Source organism: Carettochelys insculpta, chromosome 11 (genome assembly GCF_033958435.1).
Source record: "Carettochelys insculpta isolate YL-2023 chromosome 11, ASM3395843v1, whole genome shotgun sequence".
Lineage (NCBI taxonomy): Eukaryota > Metazoa > Chordata > Testudines > Carettochelyidae > Carettochelys > Carettochelys insculpta.
Window position 1 is genome coordinate 18,198,221 of NC_134147.1, and position 12,367 is coordinate 18,210,587.

At 52.3% G+C, this 12,367-nt stretch overlaps 1 protein-coding gene across 4 annotated transcripts; it reads left to right on the forward strand.

Moving 5' to 3' along the window:
* Nucleotides 1-6,691, forward strand: LOC142018949 (uncharacterized). Of its 4 annotated transcripts, none has more exons than XR_012646964.1 (5): nucleotides 1-102; nucleotides 1,255-2,451; nucleotides 3,558-3,679; nucleotides 4,221-4,330; nucleotides 5,082-6,691. XR_012646964.1 is itself a non-coding variant. In XM_075005221.1 (2 exons), the coding sequence occupies exon 2, from the start codon at nucleotides 1,313-1,315 to the stop codon at nucleotides 2,249-2,251; it is 939 nt and encodes a 312-aa protein (XP_074861322.1). In that variant the 5' UTR covers nucleotides 1-102; nucleotides 1,255-1,312; the 3' UTR covers nucleotides 2,252-3,540. The 4 variants fall into 4 exon arrangements, 2 of the variants coding, with proteins under 2 accessions (XP_074861322.1, XP_074861323.1); XR_012646965.1 differs by having other exon boundaries at nucleotides 4,221-4,290; XM_075005221.1 differs by lacking the exons at nucleotides 3,558-3,679; nucleotides 4,221-4,330; nucleotides 5,082-6,691 and having other exon boundaries at nucleotides 1,255-3,540.
* The last annotated feature ends 5,676 nt before the right edge of the window (nucleotides 6,692-12,367 follow it).

Below are 12,367 nucleotides of genomic sequence, written 5' to 3' on the forward strand. Positions count from 1 at the left end.
CCGGAAGTGAGCGCCTCCATCTTGTTTCTGTGGCTTCGGTGGAACAGGCAGTCGGGTGCCGCGGCTGCTTTCGTCTCCCCGGCTCTTCCGCCCTCTCCCGCGGTGAGTCCTAGGCCAGCGGAGAGGAAAGGGGCCGGGGAGATCGTGGTCCTGCCGCTGCTCGCGCGTGAGGGCTGATGGAGCGGGTTTGTGCTCGCTGCGCATGCGCGGGTAGTGTCATCGGGAGAGCCGGGCTTGGGGGTGTGAGTGGCACAGCTGGGATGGGAGCGGCGAGGGAGCCCCGGAGGGCGGAACCATTGAGTGGCGGGGGGGGGGGAGGAGGAGAACCCTAGACTGCAGGGTCCCCTGCGTCGAGCCACGCCCCCTGACTCGGCTCCTGGAGGGGCTGAGATCTCTCCAGGGAAGGTCTGGGGTCCTGCCTGGGCCTGGCGCACCCATTGCTCGAGCACCCACCCCGGGCTGGGTGTCCCCGTAGAGCAGGGCAGATGCTACCAAAGCGAAGCACCTGCCTGCTGGGGAACAGACTTCCTCCTTGGCATTGGGTGCCCTTTCCCGCCCCAAACGCAGTGTTTCCTGATGTGTGGGGCGCAAAAGGATTTCAAGGGGTCCCTGGCAGGACATAAGTGACTGAATACCAGGATCAGAGGAGTAGCCGAGTTAGTCTGTAGCTTCAAAAGGAAGGAGAAGTCCTGCGGCACCTTATAGACTGACGGACGTTTTGGAGCATGAGCTTTCGTGGGGAAAGACCAAGCTTTGTCAGTTGAAACGGGTCTTTCCCCACAAAACTCTGGGCTCCAAAATATCTGTTTGTCTGTAAGATGCCCCAGGACTTCTTGTTGTTTATAAAAATCAGGAGATAAGCCGTGGGAGAAGGGATACGCTGATACGGCTGAAATCCCAAAAGGGGCATGCAAATTTTTTAAGTTTGGGAAACACTGCCCCACAGGCAGCCTGCTTCCACGAGCAACTGTGACTGTAACCAGAGGACTCCAAATCCAACTTTGGCCTGCCAGCCTCACCCAGGCAGCTGTATTTTCTGCTGGTCACTAGTACATCCGTGTTGTTGCAGGGTATTAGGTTTAAGGCCGTACATTTATGATGTATCAATCAGACGTGTCCCCTGCTGGTGGGAGCTTGGTCTAGGAGAGCTTAGAGAGCACAAATTGAGACCATCCCCGTCACTAGAGAGCTTGGTAACATTGTGGGTTGCTTGAATGTAGGCAGGAAGTTAATCTTCTTCTCTCTGTTTCTCAGTGGAGTTTGCGTGGGCGATTCCCAAGTACATTGCAGGCTGGAAGTGCAGCCCCCTGCCATGGTGAAGATCTTTGTGGGAGGGGTCTCCCCTTCCGTAACTGTGGATGAGCTGAAGAAGCTCTTTGAGCAGTACGGACAGGTGAATGAGTGTGACATCCTGAAGAACTTTGCATTCGTGCACATGGAGAAGGAAGACGAGGCCCACAAAGCCATCAGCGAGCTGCACAAGCAGGAGTTCTACGGGGCCAACCTGACGGTGGAGTATGCCACCTCCAAGATTCGCAACGCCACCAAGATCTATGTGGGCAATGTCTCCAGCAAGGCCACCACAGCCCAGATCAAAGAACTCTTTGAGAAGTTTGGTAAGGTCGTGGAGTGTGATATTGTCAAGAATTACGCCTTTGTCCACATGGCCAAGGAGAGGGAAGCCATGGACGCCATCTTGAACCTCAACGACATGCCTCTGGAGGATCAGAAGATCTTTGTAACATTGTCCAAGAGCAACAACTCACTCAAGACCACCAAGGGGACCTCTGTCACTGCTACATCACCCGCACTGTCCAGCTACTACTTCCCCAGGGGGCGCCTTCCCCTGCCATCGCTTCCTTACACCCCCTATGCTCCCCGATCTTGGTATGACCGGGAATATTATAACCAATATGCCTATGAGCTCTATGACCGGGCGATGACCACCAGGACAGCGTACGAGAGGGCCCTGACACCTGTGCCCTCCACCCCCACTGCTTACAGAGAGAGGAGTCCCGTTGGCAGGCGGACAACTGCTGTGGTGGCCCAGTATACTGACCCCTACGCTGCCGTGGCTGCCACCCAGACGTACAGCCAAATGTACAACCAAACAGGTTATGCGGCCGTGGCAGCTGCGGCAGCAGCAGCTGCTACTTACTCCCAATACAGCCTAGGTGCCACCTACAGTGCAGGGGAGTACTATGAAAAATACAGCAATGGGTATGCCACGCAATATACTCAGACCTACTAATCTCACTGTGCTCACAGTAGTAAGTAACCAGAGATCATAGCTTCCATTGGGGGAAGGCAGTGGCATGAGTTGGGAGTAACTAGCCCTAGAACTCTTCATCGGCGCTGTTTTTTATGTGATAAGAGAGTGCCACTCATTCCTAAGTTAGCTCGCCGATGCTACCTACAGTGGATGGAAGCTAGCATGCCTCCTGAAAAGCAGTAAGTAGGGTCCTGTGAACTAGAGAAATGTGTGTGTATGAGAGAGAGGGAGAGAGCGAGCGAGCGCCTAGGTTTCCTTGGAAGGTCACATAGCACTGATGGGAAGTGAGTTTGCCTCACCCCCTCCCTATTAAGAAATTTACCTGCTTTCTTGTTCCCTTCTGCTTGTCAAGGCTTGTTAGGCTACATCTTTCCTCTGTCTCCCCCTGCCCTTTCCCTCCTGCTTTCCCTTCCTCGTGTTTTATATTGTTTTGATTCGGTTGCTAAGAAAATAATCCCAGTTGGCAAGACTTGTTACCTGCCCGGACAAACCAGCCCCTCGTAAGCTTGCGCTGAAAGTTAAGACGATTCTGCTCACAGCTCAGAGCTGATTTGTAATTCCTCTCCCTCTCATCGGTTTTAACCATTGTAACTTGCAATACCCTTTTTATTTTTTTGCTGGCTTATTCCTGGGCGTGGTCTGCTGAGCGGAGCAGGGGTTTGAAATGTGTCTCTCTAGATCTGTAGCTAGGACCTGGGGGTGGGAGGACGGGCTGGCGTATGCTCTGTTTCTGTACCTCAGTATCCCCAAAGGAAGTGCGTTTGCTTGTGCGTCCGACGTCCGTCTGTGTCATGGCTTCTTCCCCCCCCCTTTTTCGTTTTTTACCTTGACGATTAAACGGCTTGTACAGAACTTCCCGGCGTCTCGTCGTCCAATCAGCTGCTGCGTCGCTTTCACTGTGCCCGGCCCTCCGCGTGGCTCTTTGGTCTCTGCCCCTGCCCTCTGTGCCTGCAGAACGGCAAAGCTGGCGCCCTGATTTCGCTCGACCATCTCGCGCTGCCTGTTCTGCTGCCGTTGCTTTGGTCAGTGCGGCGACTCTCTTTCCTTACCATCCCCCTGCGCCCTCCCCATGGAGAAAACCTTGTTAGCAATTCCATGGGCTGCCTGAGGTTCCCTTCTGGCTACAGCGTTCCTCCGCTCAAACTCTGCCAGTGCGCCTGTGACTCTGACATGTGGCAAGTCCTGTGTTGCCCTCTCCTCAACACCCCTTTCCTCACTTGGCAGGTTTCTAACATTTTAACCCTTTCTCCCCACCACTGATTTTTTTTTTTTTCTTCATACGCAGCCCAGTGGTCGGAGGTGTAAGGGGGCAAGGGATCTCGGCTGGAAAGGTGCAGGCAGAGCTGATTCAGGACAGCGCAATGCCTTTAACCACCACCCTGCTGAAGGAAGTGTGAAGCCTCCACTGTGAGCTTGAGTGAATATACCACCCCTCCCTTGCCTCCTCCCTGCGCTGCTTCCTCGTCTGGCTAGCCCCTCGGCAGTCCAGAGGGCACCCTCTGGTGGGAGTATGAGGCTAGCAGGACTCATGAGCTGTACTCCCAGCAGTTTCCTTCCCCTCCCTGTGCCTCAGTTTCCCATGGCAGAGATTGCATTGAAATCTTTGGGTGAGCTCATATTAGCAAAGAAATCTTGGCTTCTTGCTGGGGATGCTGTCTCCCTCCATCTAACGTGCTCCACCTTTTGCTCCCTGTCCCGGTGATGTCCTCTGGCTCATGTTCCTGCCTTGGCTGGGTTTGAAGTTCTAGGAAGAGACCCGCTCCTTAGCACATGCATGTCTCAGTGAGGGGATCGTTTTGATCATTCCAGATCCCCCTGCATGCATCCAGGTAGGGCTAGCACACCTCCACCTCCATTTGCTTGTTAGTAGCTGTAGTTAAGTGCCGGACAATAGCATAGGAATCCGCTGTGCTGCCGAATGGTCAGCTTGAGCTGCTTTCTCTCCTAGGAGCAAACCCAGGGCAGAACGTACTCATCGTCTGGGGCCAGGAATTGCATCCCCGTTGGTACAGCGTTGGGTAATGACGGCTGTTGGCGTACTGGGGGATACACAACCAGGTGTGTGAGAGGAGGGCTAGAGAGACCCTTTTGTTTCCCCCGGAGCACATCCGGAAGGTGAAGTGGGGGTGTTGTTAAAAAGAGCCACCCGGGTTACCATCTCACCCTGGAGCTGTCTGTAAGCAGAACAACCTCCACAGTGAGCGTTTGAGCTGTTTATTGAAGAGGAGGCCATGAGCAGGGGAGTGGGGTATGCGGGGGGGGGCGGGCAGGGGATGACGCAGTTGCTAGAGCAGGGGGATTGTCCCACCTCTCCATCCTTCAGTTTCCCTGTGTTTGACAGCAGGGGAACCTCTGGTGCGCAGGGCCGTAGAAGCACCTTTGCCATTCAGCTGGGCTCTGAGGACTGACTCCTCCCATTCCCTCACCAAGGGCTGTTCGGGGATGTGCCCCAAGTATAGAAGTTAGAAGAGCCATGCAGCTCAGGATCTGACCATAGGGGAGCATTAGGGAGAAACTATTAGTCCTGTAAGCATCCGAAGAGGGGGTGAGGTATCTGTGCTCAGCATAGTTCACCGTCATCTTGACTTGTGGGCCATGCTGTTGGACTGTCAAGGCTCCTTTGGAACTGGCAGCCCAGCACCATCTCATCTCTGTGTTTCAATCTGTGCTTTCCACGCTGAAGGCCAGCAGTTAACTCAAGCTTCTCCAGGCCAAGGGGAAACCAAAGGGCAGGGTGCAAAGCCCGTAGATCCTGGGAGACGCTCGGGAAAGGAGGAGCTCGTGACTTTAACTTGCCCATCTATTCTAGATTGACTCTATCCCAAAGAGACCTTACATCAAGGTACTCCCCTGGCCAGGAACTCTTTTGGCCTCAGCTGCAGTATCAGGGGAAGAGCAGGATTTCTGGAGGACCCACGCAGCATCTTGCTAGCAGAGGAGAGAGATGACTTGAGGGATTTCCTGAAGATCTCCCAGTTTCTCCTTTGTTACCATTATGAGCCTTAAACGCCCATGGGAAATCCAGGCTGAGATGAAGCAGGAGGTAAGCACTCTTCTCCCCCGCTTCCCTTTCTCTCTTCCCCACCTGAGAGGAAGGAACAGGTGTGTGCTTCCGTCACAGACAGCACAGGATCTGGAATCTGTTCCCTGGTGACCTAAAGGCAAGTCTGGAGATCTCCTCTATAAAAAGGGGAAGGGTCGATCCATGTTTGTTTGAGCTCTTGGCGTGGCACCGGCCAGTGGAGTGGTAGAAATCCCTTCTGCGGAACAGGTCTGGTCTGAAAGCACGTGCCTCCCGCTTTCCTGTGATCATCTAGGTTTGGGCTTTCCGTGGTCCCCACAGTGACTCGGGTGGGGAGGAGATTTGCGAGGAGAGAAAGTCTTTCATCTCACAGGCAAAGACCGAGCAAGAGCCAGTCACTGCATGTTTAAGGGAGACAAATTCTAATAGGAAATGAGGCAGATTTTTAACCCCAAGGGGAATTAGCCTGACGTTGTGGCTCCTCCATCAGTTGGAGTCTCTAATCAAGGCTGGCTGCACTCTAGCTGACGTCAGTTACAGGCTTGAGGTGGGAGTAGGAATTCTCTGACCTGGCATACACAGGATGTGAGCCTAGATGATCAGAATGGGGCCTTCCGGTCTTAAAAGCTGGTCTTGTTGCCTGTACGTGAGCACCCCAGTCGATGGATTTATCTTCCCAGTGCCTCTGAGGCAGGGCAGCGCTGGTCTCCATATTGCGCAAGCGGGGAAACCGAGGCACACAATGACTATGTGACTTGGCCATTTCAGCCAGGCAGGCTGTGGCAGAGCATGGACTCAAACCAGGTCTCCTGACTCCCGGTCTAGTACAGTTTGCCGTAAGGCCATCCTTTGCCGGAACACGAGGGTTGGCTGCCTGAAGAAATACATTGGATGAGCAGGGCGAGCTGCCACTGAGGCTGGTAGGTGTGTGTGCGGAGGCTGGGGCTGGGGTAGAAGCCTAGAGCGCAGTGCTTTGGGGGTTGGAGCAGGGGAAGAGGTTTTTGCCCAGGGCAGGGGTCAGCAACCTGTGGCTCCGGAGCCACCTGCGGCTCTTTGTGGGGTCACTTGCGGGTCCAAAAGCTGCCGCCACCGACTCCTCGTGCAGCCCTGGAGGCTGCCGCCGCTTAAACAAAAAGCTGAGTTCAGTTGTGCGCTGTCGAACGAGCTGAATTTAGTTTTGTTGTTTAAGCAGCGGTAGCCAGAGCCACTCAGCTGCCAGCTACAGCAGGGCGGAGAGCCTGGGAGGGAAAGCTGGCCAGGCAGGGAGCCACCCCACATGGGCGGAAGTCTAAGCCCTTGTCAAAGCTGTGGGGAGGGGCGGCTGAGCCTGCCTCTGCTGGAGCCGTGCCAAGGAGGCAGTGTGGGGAAGGCAGCAGCCGAACTGTGCGCTGAGGTGAGTTAAGCCTGGGGGGAGGGGGCTCAGAGGGGTGAAGCCTGGGGGTGGGGGGAGGGAGATTGGGCTCAAGGGGGTTAAGCCTAGGAGCGGAGGGGACTCAGAGGGGTTACTTCTGGTGGGGGGGGCAGGTTTGCATTATGGGGGGGTGAAAGCCTGGAGGTCGGGGGCGGATCTGGCGGCTGAGGTGGGTAAAGCCTGGAGATAGGGTAACAACTTTCTAGCTGGCACAAATCGTGTGCGCTGTTCTTAAAACGGGCGACAAAGCACGGATTGGCATTATTTAGTAAGGACCATCTTGTATTCACGTGCACTGTGGCTCTTGAAGGGGGGGGTTTGTAACTGAATTTGAAAAAATGGCTCTTCTCGCGATTTCATTTGCAGACCCCAGCCTAGGTTGCTCTGAGCAGGAGTAACTACAAAGCCGTCCTTGTTCAGAGAGCTGGGTTACACTTGACCTTAACTGGGTTTGAGTTTGTTTTGTTGCTCCCCAATGGACTAAGCCACCCCAAGCCAGCCACATTGGCAGTGTCTGGTCGGGAGAAGCCCAGAAATGGAGGGTGTTGCCACGGGACATAACAGAGGGTCATTGGCAGCTGTGTGGGAGGAGTCCAGGGCAGGGTGGCTGGTGGGCTGTGGTGGGTATTGAGAGGGATCAGCAGATCGGGGGGGGGACCCCAAGGAGCTGGGTAGAGGATCAAGAGGGCCCTGGAGAGAACTGTCTGGAGGGGCAGTTGGGTTGGGATTAAGGGGACTGGCAAAGCAGAGCCCAGCCTGGGATAATACGAGGGCTGCGTGCCGGGGCTGAGGGACATCCGCAGAGCAGCGTGTGGGCCCAAAACAGGATTGTTGGCTAGTCCCGTGCCTTTGGAGCCAAGCTGCCATGACCTTTCCCACTGGAAGTCCTTCAGCACAGGGCAGCCCCCTCTGTGGAGCCCTGGGGTCTCTAAGAGCAGCTGGCTTTCGCCGTCCCAGGGAACATTGGCCACCAGGCCGTGAGAGCTCCCGTCTCAGCCAAGGCCCAACCTGGACTTGAGTGAAGTGTGCTGCTTGGGGGAGTAGTGGGCGGCCTCACGAGGGAAGGGGCTCCACTCATGACCAATAAACATCCTTGCTGAAGTACAGTTCGGGCTGTCTGATGTTTATTTTGTGTCTGCCTCAGTCCCGGTTCCCCGCCAGTCACTGAAGAGTGCCGGCGAAGGGGCTTCTCTCTGAGCAGCCACGGTCTTTGAAATCTTCTTCACAGCTGATCTCCTGTGGGAGGAGGCACCAGCCTCTCCCCTCCCCATCTTTGTCCACAGAGCCGGTGGTAATGCTGCTTGCTTCTGGGCCTGGACAATGGCTCAGTGGCTAGGAGGACCTGGATTTAATTCCTAGCTCTACCACAGACTACTGGTGTGACTTAGTGGAGACTGAAAGACCTGACCAATGGGGATAATAATAGTATGGTCTTGCCTCACAATGGGGAGGAGAACAGGCACCCCATTGATGGCAGTCCCTGGCTCTTACCAGATCTCAGAGCACTTCACAAACCAGGTCAGCATCATCACTCATTCTGAAGCACAGTGGGAATGTGACTTGCTCAAGGTCACCCAGGAGGTCAGTGGCAGAGCTGGAGCTAGGACTCCTGTTTTCCTCAATCCTAGGCCAGTGCATGAACCCCTGGGCCACACAGGCTCTCCTGAAGGGAACTAGATAAGTGTCTGTAGATGGTTGAAAACAGAACAGCTGGTGTTAGAGTGCCACCAAGCCAGGAGTTAGGGGACCCCGATGTAATGGGAAAGATACTGCTCTATCTGTAGCTTGACTGACTCCTCATCCTGTAGCCTTTGGTTCCTTCCTATGGAAACATGGAGCACAGTTCCCAGGCTGTGGTGTCATCCTAGGATAGGGATCTTCCTCCTGTAATGACCTTCCCTACTCCTCGTTTTGTCATTGGTGTACCTGCAGATCCTTAGTAGAGCCATCCCAGCATGGAGCTGCGCCATATGTGCCCTTTAGGGGAGAAGGAGGATAGCCCTGGGGGAATGAAACCAGCCAGGGGGAGGGAGGGGGGATGTTCTCGCTTCAAAGCGCTGCAGCCAGATTCTCACATCATGGCTCCTTTGCCCCCCTCCAGTACAGGGACCACGTTGTGGGTGTAAAGCCACAATGTGGTCCCTGTACTGGAGGGGGGCAAAGCCAAGTTCAAGGGGGCCTTAGGCCCAGATCCTCAAAGGTATTTCAGCTCCTAATTTCCTTTGGAAGTAGTGGAAGGAACCTAAGTACTTGCAAGGATGTGGCCCTTGGACAGGACCTATTCTGAAACTTGAAGCACACCCTGGCTCTCAGATCTGGTATGATGTGACGTGGGGGATGGTATATCTGGGACCTGCTACTTTGCAATGAGCTGTAACTCTCCACTTCTTGGTTGGTGGTCTGGGGAGAACAACGCCCTCTACTAAGCCTCACATTGCCCTGGAAATGAGAAACCACACATCCTGCAGCCGAGTGGGGGGAGAGGTGTGAGTTAGTGGCTGTGGCACTGCTTTGGGGGCCTAGAGTTGCCAGGCTGTATTGCAGTGCTCTTGAGAACAATGTGGTCCTGTCGGTACCTGAGACTAGTGGAATAAAGAGAAATAGTTTCTCCTGAATGCATGTTAGAGATTCATAAAATCAGTGCCCTCCTAGGGACGGTTCCTACGGAATCTGGTTGCCAATGGCCTTACTCCCTTGTACAAACTGGGGGATTGTTTTGTTTTTGTTTAACCATTACTGGCCCGGCATTCAGCTTTGCACCCCTGCATCTGTGCCAGTGGTGCTGAGAACTTCCCGCTACTGTCGACTTCACAGCAGTGTGGGGCTGCTTTGTACTCCTGAAAAGCAGGTCACTTCCCTGCTCTGGCTCCTTTCTCCAGACTCGCTCCTGTGCAGGGGTGAAGAGCTGGTTGATCTGTAAGGCTGTGTCTACGCAGCAATGTTATTTCAGAATATCCTAGTCTGGTAGAAATTTTCCAGACTAGCTTACTCCAAAATAGTAACAAGAGAGGTCGCCATGTTGGTCTGTACTCCAACAAAACAAAGCAGCAGAAATGTAGCACTTTAAAGACTTAACAAAATGATTTATTCGGTGATGGGCTTTCATGGGACAGACCCACTTCTTCAGGTCGATTTCATTTCCAGTACAGAGAACAAAAAAAAAAAAAGGCAATAAAAACTGACAAATCAAATAGGATTGAAGGAAGGGGGTGGGGGTGGGGGTAATTGTCCTGGCTGAGATAATGACAAGCATTGAAGGAAGGGAAGCAGTCCTGGTAATACATGAGGTAGTTGATGTCTCTGTTCATACCACGTGTTAATGTGTCAAATTTGAATCGGAATTCCAGCTCACAAATTTATCCCTCTAATCTCTTTTTAAATTCTTTTTGCTCCAGGATTCAAATTCTCAGGTCTTTAACAGAATGGCCCACTCCATTGAAGTGTTCACTGACCAGCTTATGTGTATTGAGTTTCTTGATGTCTGCTCTGTGTCCATTTATTCTTGGGGTGAAAGTTTTGTCCAGTCTGTCCAATGTACATAATGTCAGGGCATTGTTGGCACATAATAGCATATATAATGTTACTGGAAGCGCACGAGAAGGTGCCTTTGATCTTGTAACTAACATGGGTAGGTCCAGTGATGGTATCCCCAGAATAAATATGTGGACAAAGTTGGCAGTGGGGTTTGTTGCAAGGAAAAGTTCCAGGATTAGCATTACTGTGGTGTAGCCTGTGATTGCTGGTGAGTCTCTCTCTCAGGTTAGGAGGTTGTCCACAGGAAAGAACAGGCCTGTCACCTAGGGCCTTCTGGAGTGTAGCATCCTGATCCAGAATAGGTTGTATGTTTTTAATGATGTGTTGCAGGGGTTTGAGTTGGGGGCTTTTGGTGATGACAAGCGGTGTTCTGTTGTTGATCTTCTGGGGCCTATCTTGAAGTAGCTGTTCTCTGGGCATTTGTCTGGCCTTGTCAATCTGTTTTGTGTCCCCCCACTTCTCCCGGTGGGTGGGTAAGTTTTTATGAATGTTTGGTAAAGATCTTGTAGCTTTTGGTCTCTGTCAGTAGAATCAGAGCAGATGCAATTGTGTCTAAGGGCTTGACTATAAATGATGGATTGTGTGGTGTGTGCTGGCTGGAGGCATGTAGGTAAGTGTAGCCGTCAGTGGGTTTCTGGTAGTGAGTGGTGTCGATGTGGCTGTCCGTGGTTTGTACTGTGGTACCCAGGAAATGTATTTCTTGTGTGGAATAGTCAAGGCTGAGATTGAGGGTAGGATGCAGGTTGTTATATCTCTGTGGATTTCTTCCAGTCTCTTTACCTTGGGTCCAAATGATGAAGATATCATTGATGTAGCATAAGTAAAGGAGGGGAAACAGAACGAGAGCTAAGGAATAGTTGTTCTAAGTCAGCTCTAAAAAAAAAATGTTAGAATACTGTGGGGCCATGTGGGTGCCCATAGCAGTGCCGCTAATCTGGAGATATAAATTGTCCCCAACTTGGAAATAATTGTGGGTGAGAACAAAGTTACATAGGTCAGCCACCAGATTTGCTGTGGTAACATCAGGGATGGTATTCCTGACAGCCTGTAGTCCATCTTCCCATGGAATATTAGTGTAGAGAGCCTCTACATCCATGGTGGCAAGGATGGAATTGTCAGGAAGGTTTCCAATGTTTGTAATTCCTCAGGAGGTCAGTGGTATCTTGGAGGTAGCTAGGAGTGCTGGTGGTGTTGGCTTTGAGGGGGGAGTCTACATAGCTGGACAGTCCGGTAGTAAGGGTGCCAATACCTGAAATGATAGGGCATGCTGGGTTTCCAGGTTTGTGGATTTTAGGCAGTCAATAGAATAATCCAGGTTGGGGCTCAGGTGGTGTGTCTGAGTGAATTTGGTCTAGAGTAGAGGCAGGAAGTTCTTAAGTAGATGGTGTAATTTCTTCTGGACTTCTTAGGTGGGATCTGAGGAAAGAGGTCTGTAAAATGTGGTGTTGGGTAGTTATCTCGCTGCCTCCTGTTCAGTCTGACTTATTCCAGAACAGCAAATCTACACAGAAAATGCATTTTGAAATAGCACTCAGCTACTCTTTTGAAACAGAGCATTCAGACCCAATAAAGCATATCTCAAAATAGAGCCCTTGGGTGCACTATAGCTTATTTTGAATAGCTCCTATTCTCTGTCTACACAGCCCCTATTTCAAAATATCCATTTCAAAATAGGCACTAGTTGTTGTGGAATGTGGTTTACCAAATTCGAAATAAGGCGTCCGCTCTTGCGACATTATTTTGAACTAGTGACTGCATTGTGTGGGCGCTTGCAAAGTTACTTCTGCATATTATTCTGAATATTTCGAAATAACTTCGCTGTGTGGACACACACGAAGTCCTGATGGTTGGACCCTGCAGTTGCTGTTTTGTTCAGGGGGAGGAGACTTTGCTTTCCAATCTTTGTTCTCCACTATCACTTGCCCCTGTGAAGTTCAGGCCCAGAAGGCAGGTGGCATGTCTTCACTCTGATCATATAGCTCAGTTTCCACAGCCTGGTTCCTGAAGGGCTTCTGTGGTGAGGGAGGCCTGGAGATGGGAGCCGGAACCAGTGAGGGGAATGGCTGTGCGTTTCCCTGCTATTGACCATTTGTGCTGAATTTATGTTTCTCGGCTGCTGGGTTGTGCT